General features: G+C 31.8%; 1 protein-coding gene across 9 annotated transcripts in view; it reads right to left on the bottom strand.

Annotated features, from left to right (window-relative positions):
* Positions 1-19030, bottom strand: part of BTBD9 (BTB (POZ) domain containing 9) — a 67978-nt gene that overhangs the window by 17017 nt on the left and 31931 nt on the right. For all 9 annotated transcript variants that reach the window (XM_076504177.1, XM_076504178.1, XM_076504181.1 and 6 more), the window contains 3 exons: positions 14625-14855; positions 7214-7478; positions 6186-6405 (listed from right to left, as the gene is read on the bottom strand). In XM_076504177.1, coding sequence (XP_076360292.1) covers positions 6186-6405; positions 7214-7478; positions 14625-14855 — 716 coding nt within the window. The remainder of the gene's footprint in view (positions 1-6185; positions 6406-7213; positions 7479-14624; positions 14856-19030) is intronic.

The following is a 19030-nucleotide window of genomic DNA, read 5'->3' as shown; positions in this document are numbered from 1 at the left end:
CCTACACCAGGGAAAATTCTAGTTTTTTTATATTGCATAATAAAAGTAAGAACTTAAAACTGATATACCTATGTTTTTATGCTATGTTTATTAGTATACCATGAAAAGAATGTAGTTTAAGTTTTAAATGTATGTCACTAAAACCTCATGTTGTGTACAAAAAAAAAAAAGATACCTATGGAGAGAGGGATAAAGAAATTACCATTTATAGGTATACTAGCATATCACTGTGATTATTACTTGGATATTACACTAAATATCCAACAAATATAGGATCTCCATTAACTTCCAAAACAGAGCACAACAAATTTTCAAACCTAAATACTAATATTCTTAACCTTTAAATCCAATCATTAGGAATAAAAAGTCGACAAACAACTGCTGAACAAACACCACCTTATATCTTTTCAATTCATGTATAAGCTATGCTACTATATTGGAGAAATTTTCTAGAAATTCAATATCACTGTAATAATCAAATTTGTCAAGATACTAAACAATCTACTTTCCACAGTTAAAAAACATGATGACAACAAAAAAAACAAAAAAACATAAGCATTTATCCTAATGTGTATCCTGTTGCTGCTTCAGCAAAACATGTACTGGAGAAACTCAATGAAACGAAAACTAGAAAAGCATACAAAAACAAAACATAAAACTGAAGAATTAAAAACTACGTAAAAAGTTTCACACACTTATTAACATAGACCAGATGCTACAAACCAGCAGCACCTAATCATATTTTATAAAATAGAAAATCTGGATTAAGAAACAAACTACTTCTATGCTCAATCAGAACTCAACAAAATTGTTCAGAATTTTCTCAACACTACAGATACACAAAACCATTCCTATTAAACTCCTAAAGCCAGATGAAAAATTCAGAATTCACATCATGTCTAAAATGAGACAAAGTATAAGTAATAATAAACTATTCAACATATCAATATACTGCCTAAAACTTTCTTTAGAAGAATAATTTGAAACTGTTTATGTATGCAAGTTAAAATACTTATCAGAAGAAATATGCCATACAATGATAAAAATACACATTAACTTCTTTCAGTCTAGAAACATTAAGATCAGTTATCATCATTCCTTCTCTTTGTTAAATAAAAGTTAACATTTTCCTAAACTAAAAATGTATTTCCAATGACAACATAGCTATTTCTTAATCTCCAGGGTTTCCACTTTTTGCCCACCTAAGCATTGCTCCAGTCTTTTATATCCCACATGAATACCCTTAGCAAATTCTAATTTGCATAATTATCCACCAACTTCATTGCACTCTCTATCTAGGTATATAAGCACCTCATTCAGATAATGTAATTACTTTTTTGAGACATAAACTGGCTCTTGGTAGGGTGAGGAAGTGGTCAACATAGGTAAGTATTATTGGAAATACATTTTCAATTTAGGAAAATGTCAACATCTAAAGCATATTCACCTCTCCTCACAACGTAAATAGAATCCCACATTGAGAAGGTGAAGAGGCTGGTGCAGACATGGTCCATACAGAAAGCATCTGTATAAAATAAGAATGTGTCAAGATAAAGATGTTACAAGAGTGAGGGAACTGCACTACATCCAGAACAGGTATGCTCTTCCCCCATAACCTAGTTCCTGCATCAAAAGTGGGATAGAGTATTAGTAACAGTTAGTATAGGCCAGCCCCAACCAGATAGCTGAGGTTCCACAACTCGAGATTGGAATTAAGAGGTAGCGGTACCTATATCCCACATTGGTGACTAAGGTTATTGGACCACAATATTATATCTATCTACCTATCAATCTATATATATATATATATATATAGACACGCACTACTGTTTGGATCCAAACTTGTTGAGTACTACATTTTGCACCAGAACCATTACAAGAAAGTAAGCAACATTTAAGCAGACAAATATTTTCCTTCACCTAAAGAAGATCAAAAGGCAACACCCAAGGCTTGTAATGATAGGATTGTTTATGTCATACTTAATCAAAGGTATAGAACTCATCTGGTCTGGAATTATGTGCATTTTTCCTCATTCCCCAACCAAGTGGAGGAGGAGTTTTCCATTTGCCCCTGGAATTATGGGGAGGATATGGAACCTGTGATGGCTCCACTTCACATTCAGAATTATGAGGTTATAGTGGACATTCTTCCATGAACACCATACAGATCCAACACTGATCAGAGAGAAGGGCCATGCAGCTTCAAACCAGATAGCTTTGCATTAAATCTGAACTGGAATTGTATAGTTCTCATGGAGACTGGTGTCACTCCTACTGAAATCTGGGAAAACATCCAGGGACCCAAGTAGGACTCCTCTTCTGCAAGAGTGGAGAAACACACTCAAACATCCTCAAGGAAAAGCCTATGTCTGCCACCCCAGCAAGTAGAAAAGGGGTGGTAAGGACTACTGAGCTACACTAGCAGAGTCTGGGGGATAATACATGTTGGGGAATCCTGAGGAACAGAGCTCCAGAAACTGTGCACTAGTGAATCATGTTCCCTACATTTTAAAAAGCAAATTGACCCCAATTAATTCAACCTGAAGCTCAGCAGGTAAGGGCAGGACCCCTTTTAGCTTTACTCATGATAGTCACTGAGAGGTGGTCCATGATAATACTATTTGGTAGGCACCTAGATGGTTTTAAGGAATACCACATTTTGACAGAACCTGCTGAAACCTGTAGTAAATATAATGGAAGTGACTGTTTGTGCAAAGAAAGAGAAAGCATACCTGCTTGGGAAACATTCACCAGAGAGTGGGATCCTGGAAATAAAAAAGTATATGATTGGAGAAAATACTTCTACTTAAAGTCTAATAGATGTGGCCAAAATGGCTATAGTCCTCAGAAGAGGGAACTGTCAGATTATGTAAGTAATGAGATAGGAAAGTGTTAACAATAGTCCACATACTAGCCTGCACAATGTCTTCCAGAGGACAATTAAATTGGGTGGCTTATGACATAGAGATATGACAAATCTGGTCAGGTGTGACACACAAAAGATTCCTCTCTGGCAATGATAATCCATTATGGGCCATGTAGGTCAATTTGAAAAGCCACGTTGTTAGGGTAATGGAAGATAAGTGATGGCAAAGTGAATAATCCCAATGAATGAGCAATCTGTTCCTAATATCTTAAGATGAGTTAACAGAAACTAAACACTTGAGGGTCATAACAGGACATAACAAATGCTTATAAAGGTGAGAAATGGTTAGCAAATGGATTTGTGAAAAGGATTATTCCTCTTCCCTGGTTGCCAGAGTCATGAGAAGAAAAGACTTATCAGGGTAAAGCGGGACAAATGTGAAATGATAAAAAAAAAAAAAAAAGAGTCCAATGCACATGGATTGCAAACAACTCTGACTGATGACATCAATAAGCCAACAGTAACAAAAATACAACCTAAGAGAAGGGTGAAACAAAGGGCATAAAGCTAAGGTTCTAAAAGAAGATGAGAAAACATGTGTAAAGCAACTGAAAAATCCAAATTTGATAATTAAAAGGTTGTTTGGGCTGAAGAATACAAAAGGATTTGAGTAGACCAGATAGTAGTGAGATTAAAAAAAATTTTGATATTTGGAATACTGAAAAATAGTAGATTAATATGCTTTATATAAAGCCACCATAAATGAAACAAGACTTCTCTCATGACTTAAGTGAGCATTGAAAAACACACCTAGATAGATAAGATATTGAGTTGGTGAGAGAATAGTTTTCTCCATTCTGATAAGGAAGCCTGTTTTGTGGCTTCTGAAAGGAGAGTCTGAAAGTGTTGTTCTGCTGATTGATGGAATGGTGTCAGGAGGAGTCAGCCATGTGCGCACAGGCTCAAGGAAAGCAGGTGACAAGACTGAAAGGTAAAGTCCTGAACAACAGCAACTGACCTTTGTGCACCAACCTGAGAAATTTCTGGGAGTATTCCACTAAGGAAATATGGAGGCAAGTCTTGGTAACATTCAAGCTAGTTATCCAGAGGCCTGGTGTAAAGTGCCATCATAAGTTGGCATTGTAAAGCAAAGATCTAAAAATTGGTTAACCCAAAACAGATCAATGATTGGATGGCAATCTCCTGTGTTCTTGGGTACAATAAATAAATGGGAATAAAATCCTGGAAGAATGGGATCAATCCTCTCTAGTGTTCTTTTGATTAAAAATTCTGATGGCCTGATAATGAAGCTGCACTCACTGTGGTTCTACTGAAAGTAAAAAGGCAACAGACTGTGCAGATAATGATGGAGGTGATGTAAACTGAATAACAAACAGTGAAGCCAGAACATGGAGTACCCAAGGATCCCTAATAAAAGAACTCCAGATATCCAAGAATTGATGTAATCATGTTCCAACTACAACCCCACTAACGGGATGGTCACCAACGATAGCAGCATCAGTCCACCTCAGGTAAAGATTCATGAGAATAAGGAAGGATCTATTATGGGAACCAATAGGACTGGAAATTGAAGAAGGGGGTCAGGAAACATGATTGGCCAACAATACCAAATTACTGTCTGATACTGAAGAAAGGCTAGAAGCCAATAATAATAAAAAATGAGTGTAAATGAGCTGTTTCAATTTGTGATTATAATGTCTATAGAACTACAGCAACTAACACAGGAAGGAGAAAAGGAGCTTCCCATAATTTCCTGAGGGCAGAAGATGGTAAACAAACATCTTTTAAAAAAAGTATCTCTATCAAATAAATCCTAACAACAAACAAGCCAGGAAATCAAAGAAAGAACCAAAGAAGACAATCTGACTGAAGTAGACATCAGCAAATTCCCAAACTCATTCTCAAATTGCTGAGGGGAATGTTGATAGGCTTCAGACAATCATGAAAGCAACACAATTCTGGAAAACTGTGATATGTTTAAGGAATCCCCCAGAGAGACACCCTTGGCACATGTCTTTATCTCACAATGAATTACATCATAGACAGCTTCAACTGAGAGCAAAACTTCTCCTTGCTGTTGTAAAACACCAGATAGCAAAGATGGAATAAACCTAATTGACCTCTATAGTATAAACATTAAACCAAGAATTCATACCCATTGGTACATTTTTATAAAGTAATTTATGATCATAAACAAAGATAAAACCTTAGAAATGCCAACTGCATTCAAAGCTACAGTGTAAATAGTGGATAACCAAAACACTTCTGATGTAGCAGCAGTTATATGTCAAGAAAAAGTGATTACATTATCTGAATGAGGTGCTTATAGAGAGGTACTAGATAGAGAGTGCATCAAAATTGGTGAAGAATTTTGCAAGTTAGAATTTGCCAAGGGCATTCAAATGGAGTATAAAAGACTGGAGCAAATGTATTTAATGCTTAGATGGGCAAAGGGTGGAAGCTCTGGAAATTAAGAAATAGCTATCTTGTCAGCAGAGGTACATTTTAGAAATTTACAATCTGAAATATAGGAAAATACACAAAAATTTTATCACTATTTTGTAATGGCTAATACCTCATGTACATGTTTTAGGTTTGGAATTTTGCAGTGATATTCTTGTTAATAAATTAGTAAAGGTGTATAAATTAAGGATCAATGTGGCTGGTTAGTTGCTTATTTTGTACCTGATGTTAAAGGTTATTTGTTATCTTTATTGCTACTATCTATGCAACTTTTGTATAGTTTGTATACATATGTAGAGAGTTCATTGTTCCTCTATTATATATGACAATAATTCTCATTTAATAAAGATTTTAAAAGATGAAATTTGGAAGTTGTGATAGCAAGATGCCTTTTCTGAATACCTTCCAGCATAAAGTTTCAAACACTATTCAAAGTAGATGTACAAGGAAACCTTGGATTGTTAGATTTTATATGAAGCAAACCACTGTGAAATTACTCTGTATACTTTAATATACATTTCTGATAAGTTATTAAATTCAATAATGATTAATGTGTATGTCAGATAGCAAAGTATTGGCAGTTTTTGGGTACATGGTACCATATAAGAACATTTTAAAGCTATAGTACATTGACTTTTCTAAATTGTAAATTAAAATACACTGCCACATCTTAATTTCCACAGGAGTTCATGGGAACAGTTTCTTTGTACTTTTTCTAACACACTGATTTCCATCGTATAAAGATGTATTACAGAGTAACGAAAGCATGTTCTATATTCCTAGAATTGGTTTTACATGCATGTAAACACACTCATGAACCTTATTAATACCTTACCTTACATCTTTATCCCATAACAACATACGCATGTGGTTGACAATACACTGCATGCCTAATTTTACTAAAATTCCTTGACCATTGTTGTCATCGATAGGGTGACGTGTAAAACCCCTCTCCATGTCATAGTTCTGAACATCTCCATCCAGTAATGATGAACGTAGTTCTCCATGTAAAACTTGTGCACCATGTTTAGGAGAAGCAACATTCTCTTCTGGCACTGTAAAGGTAAAATAATGAAGAAATCCTGCAGAATTTTCATTCTGTGCAAATCCTGCACACTTATTTGATATATGTATTTTTTTTTAATATAATCAGTTATTACAAATTTAAATATATATATACATTTTATTTTAAATATTTTTTTAAAATAGCTGATATTATGCACTCAAGTATATCTACTACTATATTAAGAAAAACATTGACTTTTGGAATACTTTTCTCCAGCTTTTATGTTTCTCCAGTTTAAATACCTAATATGATATAAGTAATATACATTAAAAACTACATCAATTTTACTAAACAAATATTTTCAAACTTCTTTGGCCCATCAACTTTATTAGTATTTAATTCCAGTGTTTTAGAAATTAGACTTCATATGAATTAGAAACAAAGTGTTATCAGTCATTGTAGCTTTCTATATGTTGTTCCAGAAGAAATGAGTTGTATAATTTATCATAAACGTTTTAATGGTTGGGCATTTCATTCCTAAGTATTACTTACACTTCAAATATATATTGGTTCTGTAAGAGAAGAGTCAATTCTACCTGTTTAATGCTACAAATAAGTTTGCAATGTTTATCATAAATGTTGCAGCTTTCAATCTATCATAGGGAAACAGTACTAGTGACTTCAGATTTTATAAAATGAACACATGAAACATTTTATGATTTAAATTGTTTCCCCACTTATTTCTATTCCTATTCACTGGACAAGTTGAGCTTAGAGTTAATCTTTACCAAATTTAAATTTTCTTGATATTTTATAAAATATTACGTTTTATGAATATACATCACAGATATACATACTTAAGTATCCACGATATTTCAAGTCCATATCTCTGCTTTCAGTTTTTGCTTTGATTGCATCCAGAATAGTATCTGGATGAACTAAACCCGTAGGCCTTACAACATTCAAAAGGTCTGGTAAAGTCATAAGAGGTAGACGAATAGCAGCTAGAATGTCTCTGGCCTCAACACTAGAGTTGTGTTGAGTCCATTCACAAACAGCCTTGAATATATCCACCTCTGGGGCACAAAAAGAGTCTCTACTAATCATCTCTTTCAAGGCAGCCTGTGGATTGAAATAACTTTCTTCTAGTTAAGGATCCCTCAAAAAAAGAAATTATAAAAATGCACAAAAACTATTTAATTAAAACAAACATATTGTTAGAAAAATGTGTTACACAAAACGAATGAAATTATAGATAAAATATTAAATTACTTTAATTATATCATTCTTAAGCTTAGCACTTATATAGGTGAGAAAAGCTTATACAAAATGTACTGACTTTTTTAAAAGTATTACAAAAATGAAATCAAGGATTTTTGTTAAATACTATGAACTACACATTTCTAGTTTTTACTTATCTCAAAGAATCAAAATAAATACCATGTTTCTTAATAAAAACAAATTATAATCCCAATAATAAATTAGTGACTGAGTTTAAACATTAAAAGATGTTTTGTTAAACATGTAAAAGTTCACTGCCAAATCCTTAGTTTATGCATCAGAACAAAAGAATCCTCATGTATGCTTGTGATCTTATTTTTTTAATACTTTAATACAATTAATTTCACCAAATGTATTTACAATTTGTTTGTTTATGGTAAAGAACCTGACGTTGTCTTCTGCCATTTTTAATTTTGAACTGCTGAACACAGGAAGGGAAATTAGATGGCAGCACCCACCTCCATCATTTGGACTAATTTTTACCAATGAAAAAATGCAATCACATTATAATGACTCTTGCAGCAAAAGGGCAAGCATGTTTCAGAGTTGAATTTTGATACTGTAAACTAAAGTGTATAACTTCAACATCCGAATATGTAAAGTTAAATACATTATCAAAGGCAGACAAATCTGAAATTTACTTTATAAATGTTAGTGTTGTGAATAAGTTGTAATTTTCTCCAAACGAAAAGATTTGCTGTTGAACCAGCATAAGTACTACATTTTCTCTATCAGATAGGCTAATTCATACATATAAAATCTATCTTGTAGCAATGGAGCTTACAAAAAGAGAATATTTACACTTAAAAAGACATTTTTTTTCAATTGGCATGCAAATAGAAAAGAATACAAAAGACCTGATGATTGAATAAAAAATACACCATTAAATACAACTAAACCTGTATCTTTGTTGTCAGATTTACAGATAGGTGGTTTACTCAATTACTTATAACCATCAGTTACACTAACTAATGTCAAACAATATAGCTGATTAAGAAAAATTACAAATAAAATTAACTTCACAAAACAACCAACTCACTGTCTCAGTTTTTCTGATCATTCAACCTACTGAATTAATCAAAACATTGCCACAATGATTTCTTATTATTATTTTCAATCAATTCTATATGATCAGCTGAATTATTATCGTGGCTCTCAAAAAAATTATAAGCTAAATAAAATTAGCAATTATCAACAGGTTTGGATATTCTAACAATCCAATTCTCATCTGAGAATAATTTATCAGTTGAATGTAACTGATTAACAAGTGCAATGTAGTAAAATCCACTAACTGATCAACTCTAGACAGGTTAGAAAAATTGTTAAGACTATCTTTACTCTTTCATGCTATATGTAACTACATGTTTTAATGACAATCGAATAGCCATTTTCAAATATACTGAACCCCTTCTCCAGGTTTCATTATACCATTATCAGGCTTTGAAGTTATAGTAGGTCATAAGAATACTTTAAGTTTCATATACAAAATTTAACAGTCATTTACTATTATGGGTCAGGGTTTCTTTTAGGTGTCTATTTTTTTCAACTGAAAAATGTTGAAAAATAATTCTTCACCCCCAAGTATAATTTATACAATTCTTTAAAATATAACTACTGAAAAACTTGTACCAAACATCTAACACTTGGACAACATTCTGTCATATTTTTCCACCTTGATGAAGGTGACTACTGTGTTTCACATGTGATTCTCTTTACCAGATTATATTGTACCTAGAATTATAATGCAAAGAGCAATCAAAACAAAAGGTTTTCCCTTAAGCTGCCTTTTTTCAATGAATATTTTAGCTGTCAACTTTGTTTACCATCCATTCTAAAAATACAAATATGAAACCCATCACTGAAATGGACACCACCTCTGTATACTAACAAAGACAGGCATAGAAATTTATACAATCTCCTTTACATTTTTTACAGTAAATCCAGCTATAGCAGGCTAATAAGAATAGTTATTTTATATTAGACAACTTTCATATATCATAAATGTAATCTTTTATTGTAATGTGGTATTATAATGAGAAGTCAAAGCATACAAGTTTAAATAAAATGGCGAGCTCCTTTACCCATTCTGTGAACATCTTTATGTGGATCTTATCATATCCCCAATTATCTGTTTTTATAAATATACCTCTAATTATCACTCAGAGATTTAGCTTTGTAACTTATCAGTTGATTGTTAGTTATACGATTAAAGAAATACACACCTGTTATGTAATTACACTTTGAAGGACTTTTCTTGCAGGAAAATGAATTGGTTTGTAACTAATATTTTTCCAATCCACCCTATCCTAATCATCTACACATGTTGGAAACAAAATATGGCAGGAAAAGCATTACATGCTATATATATATTACCCTTTGAAGCAAAACTGAAGTAAAGGACTTCATGCAATTTTTACTGAAGAATGCAATTTAGTCTTACCTTTTCAGTTATTGATAACAGCAAATGTCACGGCTGTTGTTTATGATGATATAACATAAATGAGATACCTGCACTAGATGTATGCACAAAGGAAATCACATGCTTAAAAACTAATTTTATTACAAGCTACAAATGGCCAATGCAATATATTTCTTGATGCCCAACATCAAATTATATAATTCTATGACTGAGTTTAAACTGTAATATTTTTATTTACTCAAAAATTTATAATTATTGTGTTGGAAATAAACAACCACAAAGGAGAGCACATGATTACAACAGCATGTTATTTTGGATATTTTTATGTGAAGAATGGGACAGTTAATTATAACAACTTTTCAAAACACAAATGTTTACTAATTAATCACAATAGACTTCTCTGATGGTGACATGCTACTTTTAATACTCTGCCATTATTTATTTCCTTGGTTTGCAAGGAAAACTTAATACAAACTCAACATATTTTATATATTGGAAAGCACTGTACATTGTCTATCATTTAAAACTTATTGTATGTTTAAGGTATGTAATCAGAGACACTTGCCCCAGAACACTAGTCACACTTAAGAAAGTGTGACTCTTAGTGTATAAGAATAATTTTCATAGATCTATTTCACTGTATTTATCAATATTTTAAAATTTATAAACTGTTACGCTTTCTTGAAAGTCTGGCTATGTTTCAAACCTTTATGTGTAAAACATATTAATCATTATACACAAATATTTTCTTTGAAACCTGTAAGTTTTATATATAACTTACACATGCCACTGCAAATATTTAAACTGGTACATAAAACAACAATGGCTTCACAGCTAAGTAGTTATGAACATAAAAATCAACTGGCATCTAACAAATATTCTGTTAAATGCTTTTTATAAACAGGATTTTCACATGTGTCACCCTTAGCAACACCACATTTTTCATTTTCTTTTAGCTCAAAAAATTAATTTGAATAGTTTTTTTCAAAAATTGTCAGATATGTATTCACTTTTGGAACAAAATATTAGAAACCTTTCACATAGAGAAAATACACTCCATACAATACTGACTTTATTTCTAGTACTAATTATACATGGTTCAAATAAATGTCCCACACAAGTACCTTTCCTATAAACAGATTTAATACAAATTATTTTCAGTTAACTAGTAGCACACACATTACAGTGCTTAACTTTATGAATGTCTAAAAGTTAACCTTGCCTTACTTTCATCTGTGGCAACCAAAGGCATGGAAAGCACCTGCTCTTTGAAGAAAGTGCAATATTTGTTTCTGTGTATTTAAAAATAATAAATTCTGTACAGGACAGAATTTTACTTTATATAATATTTTCAAATTCATTAGAGGTGCTATTTAATATTTAATGCACTTGTCCATCATTTCTATTACTTTTTTTCATTGTAAATAAACATTTTACAGTGCTCAATATATACTTTTGTCTATTACAGTCACGTCAAGAATAAGAGCTTTAACTCTGTATTTTCCTGCTCAAATTTCTAGTTATTTTTTACTTTTATGTGTTGGAAATCATTTAACCTGAGAATACCAAAAAAAGTGCAGTTACGTATAACTTTTGCTGTCTCTGGAAAATATTACTTTAAAAGTTTCTAAAAAAAACCAACAACAAATATCTGAAGCTGCATATAACTAGTCAGCTAAAGGAATTTTCAGAAAACATTGCATATGACATGTAGATTTCAATTGCAAAAAAATTATATATTTACTTGTTTATACACTGATGGGTGTTTCTGAAAACCAATAAAGTGAAGGATACATTCAAAAAAACAATTACGTAAAACTAAACTCATAGTGTAATTAGATTAAATTGCTAAAAATCTGTTATTTAATGTACTTTAAAAACCAACAACACAATACTTGCCAGTCAACTCCCTTCAATTTACTGTGATGAAATCAGTCACTTGACAATTACTTATGAAATTTGAAATGCAAATTATTGGTGTTAGGTCTATGCTATATATACTAGTTATACACATAATCTTGTTTCAAATGTCACTTTAAACTGCTGTCAAACAAAAGTTGGTAAATCACAGTAAGGTTTTTAAAAACCAGCTACAACGTTCAATTGCCACATGCAGAATGTGGAGTCAATGTCAAACTAATGCTACACCTCTTTGGACAATATGACAAGGTAAACCAGCATCCACAACAAAATCAGATATTTACAACTGGATGCTCAAAACAGCTTAGTGTAATGGCACAAAGAATATCCACATGACTGAAAACACACAAAATAATATGTTTTCAGATCAACCACACTTCGTTTGACAGCTATATTCATACATCAAGTGTTTACTCAGATGGTGAAAATCTGGAACCAGATCATACCACACTTTCATGGCACTGATGGTTTGGACAGGAATAATAATTGGTTGACGTACCATTCTCTATACTCTGCAAAATGGTACTATTAATGACATATCAAACAATACTTCAAATTGCATCATGTCACTGCAACTGTGTATAATGTTAAACTTAGGGAAGATAATGCCAGCCTCCCATGTTTAGTTGGTTTTTCCAATTGAGTATGTTTGTATGAAATACTTTCAGGAATCTCTTCTTATTCTATTTACCACTTCATAAACTAAAATGTTTTGGAAACCAGTTTCTCAGAGAAATCTCTAAAGTTATATCAATACATTGAAGAAATTAAAGTTTCAACCATATTGGAGTGAAATGGTATGAATTCAAAAGATTTAAAGTTGATTCACCAAATTTATATTAAAAAGAATAAACTGAATGAAAAATTACTTGCATTTTAGATCATGTGACAAATAACTAGATTCTTGATTTGCACAAAGATTAACTGAGAATGTGGCAGCACAATTGAAATTAGTTTACATTAGTAGATTTGCCTCAACTAGAATATAATAAACTCCAATTATCTTTTAATGTTTTAGTACTACTGACTAGCTCAAAATTGCTATGTGAAAGTTAAGGCATACATAATGAGTTTAGTTGACTCAATAAACATTTAAGTTTTTTAACAAATTGTATGTACTTAAGCAATTTTAATTTTTATCCGAAGTTAGTAAATGTAACTGTAATAATGTTTTAGAGTTACAACAGCTGTTACTTAATAATTAGAATAATCACAGTAAAAGATAAATATAGACCTAAAAACATTATGTTTGAGGTAAACACAAATAAATTCTTAAAGGAACTATCTGAAGAAAATGACAGTAACTGGTATAATAACCACCTAGTGTAGTTAGAAGCTAATATATAGCTTTAATGCTTGTGCTTTCTGATCATGGCTATCAGTTTAATTATAAGAAGAAAAACAACATATACAATATACAGTGGAACCCCTCTAAAGCAGCCATCTTCAGAACTGAGACAAACTGGCCTGATTAGAGGAGTTCCACTGTACATAATTAGGGATTATGTAAACAAAAAAAAGGGACTGTGATTGAATGACCACTTTCAAGGGATGACCAAATCTGAGGGGTGGCTGCTTAGAGGGGTTCCACTGCATACACTTAATTTGTTGTAATTAATCTTTCAATAGAGGCTCAGGAATAATATACTTGCTTATTTAATAGTTCTAAATCATAAAAAAAGATAATTTGTTAGAATAAACATTTTCTTCACTGTTTAAGAATTTATTTTACAATGTAAAATTTAAGTAGTGATGTACTTTTAACATAAGGTACATAAAGATAGATTAATATTTTTATAATCTTGATGTAATAATATAAGTCGTTATTCAACTGTTTCATATTTTATTTATTTTAAAGGTTAAAATATTCTTAATCAATTGGCTTTCTGTTATCCTGTAGTTACAAATACCTGAAGATGATTGCAGAAATTGCAACAGAAGGCTTGTGGATAAAATAAAAACATATAAACAATGTGGAATATGAAACTTGAATAATGTATTTTAACATATGTGTAAACATTAGTAAGTTCATATGAAGAAAGATCTAATTCATAAGCAGAAAAACAGATAATGAAAAAGAGAATAGAGTGAGTTAAGTAATATTAGAGAAATACATGAAATGAGTAAACATTATCATGTCTGTAAACATACTTTAAATGTCTAATATAAGAAATACAGATCTTTCAGTCTTCATAAAAAGTACAATCTGACAAATAATTTTGACCTAAGTGATATCAATTTGAGCTTAATGTCATTGTTCAACAACATGCAAATATATATCAGAGGACAAATAAAGAAAAACAAAAACAGCAGAAAAGGAAAGTCCCTGAAAATTCTTTAACTAGGTAAAGAAATATCTCTTGTAAAAAATTAGCATTTCCTCACTCATCTAGTAACACTACACATAGCTACATTACTGAATTTATCATACAACAGTTCATAAAATGTTCAGTATTTTTAACCATTATATACTATCATTAAGTATATGTACAATTTATTTACCCACTTCTAGATTTCAGCTGTTTCTGGGTCTTCAAGACTTTTGAAAAGTTATTAAAAAATTTAAATGTGCTAAAATATGTGTAAGTATCAATACTTGAACACAGAAGTACAGTTTATAGAATTCAGTCAAACACAGAAATACTTACAGCAGAAAGCATAAGGAAGGACTCGTGGTTGATTATATCGAGAGCATGACGATCAATAAAACTGCAGCATACATCAGCGAGAGATACTAAGTGGTACAAACTGGCCATGTCATAGATCATGCAGACATTTTTAATATTCAGAATTGCTTTCAGGTATTCTGAGATGGAATGTTCTAGTTCTTCAAATCCATACTTGTGTGCTAGCCCTAATATGTCTAGAATCAATTCTTCCTGAAATATTAATGTTATAATATTTAAAAAGGAATAAGATAAATTAACTTGTACCTTACAAATGGTATAACTGATGTTCTCAGGCCATTTTCGATACCTTATATTGTTTGAGGACTATGTATTCCTAACATTGTTTCCTATTCACTCACAACTGCTGCAACATACTAATGCATTATTATATGTAGACCAATGTTACGAAATGTTTTTGACCATTCTCATCAGAAAGGAACACAATGTGGAGGGTTACTTTTAAAACTGATAAAAAAAAAAAAAAAACAAATACTAAGGTAGTACTGGTACGTATAATAAAGCTAAAAACACTATGCAAATGAAACAATAAATTTCACATATATATGCAAAAGCAGCTCGTTTGGGTTGAGAAAATATTTTACGTAGAAGAGAGAAATAAATTTCACAGTTCTAAATGAATTATCTATAAAGTTATCTCTAATCATTCTCTATTCAGGCATACTTACTAATTACTGTTGCATCAGACAAATTATTTTATTATAGAATTTGCAATTAAAAGACTGCATAGAAACAAATAAATTTAGTTACAATGACCATCTTTTTATTTCAGTTTTACCCATGTTATTATTTTGTATCTTATTTGGCTGAGAATACTTGAAAATGGAGAATAAAATATTTTTTATACTTTTAATTAAATTTATACTTTATATAAATATCATTTTAAAAGTCAGTTGCCAAACTAAGCCTAATCTTTAAAAAGCAAAAAATAACATTTAATAAACATTTATATAAACATCTTTTTTAAAGAAACAGATCAAATTGAGCTCAATTTTATGTTTATAATTTCATAAGTTATATTTTAAACTAATATTCTTGAAAATTAAACATTTTTTTACCATATGAAGTACTATAAAAAAACAAAAAGTGGAATAAGAGGTGTTAAATGGCTTCAGAGAACTATCTATATTCTTGAATTAAAAGCAGTAATTTAACAGATTCTTTAATATCAAAAGCAAAACACAAAAACTGTATTAGATAAAATAACTATTTTACAAGAAAATTTCCAAATTTACTCAGCGTTGAGTTAGTTTGTAAAGTAGGTACATGAGATTTAGAACTAGTTCTTCATAAGTCAAAAGTTAAAAATAAAAACTTTTCATAAGAAATTGATGCAACAACCAAATTTTGTGATGAAAGATATGAAGTGATATATTAATTTATGTCAGTGTAAATGAACTAATTGTATATGTATAAAAGAAATAGCATCTTAAATACTCTATTCCTATAGCACTCAATAAAGCTCATGAAGTACAAGCACTTGTTTAGATTCTTCGTCAATGAAAATGTATTTTGAAGACATACTCACCTCTCTACACATTAGTTAGATAATATCTTTAAACTACTGTCAAAAAGTTTGAGTATGTACCAGGCCTTTGAATGAAACAGCAATCAGTAATATATTTCAGCCCTCTACCAATAAAGAGCAATAAATCCTTCAAACAAAGTACACCTCCAGAGCACTTTGTGTATATTAAAAATCTACATTACTTTCTCAAGCTACAAATCCCTATTTTGACTCCATTAAAACTGATAATTACTGTAGACATTATTTGTAACTTAAGAGAAGAATGTAGGCACTATTTTCAGCCTTGTTTGTTTATTTTTTTAAGAATCCTTAGTTGTAGGTTTGGAAATATGATTTGTGCTTTTATTCAACTCGTTTCTGTACTTTTTTGATTACCCCTATTCCCCTTTTAATATTAACAATTTTCACTAATCTTGTTTCTTATGTTGTTTTATATTTCCATTTACTTCTTTGTTTGTTTGAAGATAAGCACAAAGCTGCAAAATGGACTATCTGTGCTTTGCCCACCACGGGTATCAAAACCTTGTTTCTAATGTTGCAAGTCCTCAGATGTAGCATTGGGCCACTAGTGGCCATCCATTTACAGAAAATATACATATGTGCATATGTGTTTAGTTGAATGTCACATGGTTTTTCAACAGTTTACTGTTGTACTGGCTTTATTCCAACCAGCCACCACACTGAACTAATTCACAATAAAAAACAAATGTACAATAAGGAATAAACACATGTACTGGTATGCAATTACAATAAACAAAATGCATAATGTAAAATTATTCTTAAAGGAACATATGAAGGTAGAGATTGTATCACCACAGATTTAATGGTCAATTTCCATCAATGTCATATTGTAATGTAACAAAACATGACCAGAAACAAAGCAACCTGATCAGAATGGAATAATGTTTCTTCTAAGATAATACAATGCAGATTAATACAATGTAAACAGATGTAATAACACACTTACTTCGTTAGGTCTACATGACACATATTCATGTTCTTCGACAGTCTGATGTGTAAAGTGTTAGAACAAGACAACAAAAATAGCACATGCAAAATAAACAAAAGTGACACATTTGGGCACATATCATTTATTCGTTTACACCACCATTCCCAGTTTACCACTGATAAAGAAAGATCCACTTTTTGAAAGTGCTTGGATTTTTATCATTTTATATTAAGACTTCTTCAGCCATGTTTTCCTGACATCATTAATATTTCAAAACATTCATATCTTTGAGAGACAACAGCTTCCTCTGGGTGCTAAAAAATGTAAGAAATCTGAAGGAATGATGTAAAAACTATGGGAGATGAATAAAGAACAGGTTGAGAATGAAAGTCCCCTAGACCCAATGAACTGTTGCAAAGGAGTCCACATGTGTAGAAGATGAGAGAGCAGAGAGATGTCTCATGATACTAGTCACTGAGACCCATGAAGATCACCTTTCCCAAAGGTGGAACATTAGAAAGGTAGCATTTTCTTCAACTAAAAATGTATTCCTGATAGCTATTTATCTCCTCTCAACAAAACAGCTTTTCTTGATTAGCACTGCCCTCTATCAGTGTAAATTTTTTATGCATGCTACTAGCCTTCCACCTCTCACTTCTGCATACTCACATGCAAATGATCATGCATCAGCTTTCCATTTCTATAGTAATCAGTGTCCTCTTTACAACTGCACTTGTTAACACTTTGAGATTGGTCAGAAGATCTGTGCAATCAGAAATGGAAAATGTCACCAGAGGTAAGTATCTAAAAGAAATACATTTTAAGTGTAGGAAAATGCTAACGTCTGATACAATATCTTATCTTTCTCACAAAATAGTTAGAATCTCACACTGATCAGGTAAAAGACTGATAAAAAAATTATCTCCTTTCAGAAGTACCCAAAGAGAGAATAGGATGTGTGGAACCAAAAAAGAAAACAATACACCTCAGCAGGAGACTGCCCCATATCTGATCCAGGCATACTTTTCACACTTTTATAATTTTTTGTGAACATAAAAGACATAAAAACATTACAGAATCCCAGAATATATATGACAAATGAATGGAACTCCTAGACATCAGTCAAGTTGATAGGGTGTGACAGACCATACCGGAAATTTGACTTCCTCCAATGCCAGTCAGAATCTGAAATGGTAAATCAGATTCAGGTAGGTTGAGGATCATTTACCTCATCACCTCAAAATGGGAATTGGTAGGGAAGATGAACTTCTGTCCCAAAACTTGTCTCCATTTGTGAGCATTTCCAACTCAACCAATTCCAGATCCACAATGCAACAGACAGAAGGAAAGTGGAAAGCCCTGATAGGTTGAGATCCCCTATACAAAACCTTATGGCAATGGATATGGTACTTTCAATCTACAATAGGAGGCTATACAAAAGTGAGTAAACATGTTCTGCATCCAGCTACAACCAACACCAGATCTGCAGAGAAGTGACAAGCAACATACAGTATAAAGAGATACTGGAAACCTGGAGTACATCTCAAGTTCAAAACCTGGTGGCAATGGACATTTGTCAGAAGGTGGGATACTGGCCAGCATACATGACAATTTACCTACCTGGACAACCTCCACCAAGCATGTACATCTAGAAGATGGTAGGCCTGAGAGACAAAGTGGAATAATATATATATTTATGAGCAGGTCCATGGTAGAAAAGGCATCACACCATCTACAGATTATACTAAAAGTTGTGATGAAACTTTGTATAATGCACGGCAACTGCCTGTTGTGGAGACACAAGTGTAGAGGACGACGTTTCAAAAGTCTTCCTCCTTTCATCAGTTGCTGTCCATTTTACAAAGTTTCATCATGAATACTCTACCTAAA

The sequence above is a fragment of the Tachypleus tridentatus genome, chromosome 6 (genome assembly GCF_004210375.1).
Source record: "Tachypleus tridentatus isolate NWPU-2018 chromosome 6, ASM421037v1, whole genome shotgun sequence".
NCBI classification, from domain to species: Eukaryota; Metazoa; Arthropoda; class Merostomata; order Xiphosura; family Limulidae; genus Tachypleus; species Tachypleus tridentatus.
The sequence above is the reverse complement of the archived record's forward strand: the minus strand, read 5'-3'. Positions and strand labels throughout refer to the sequence as shown.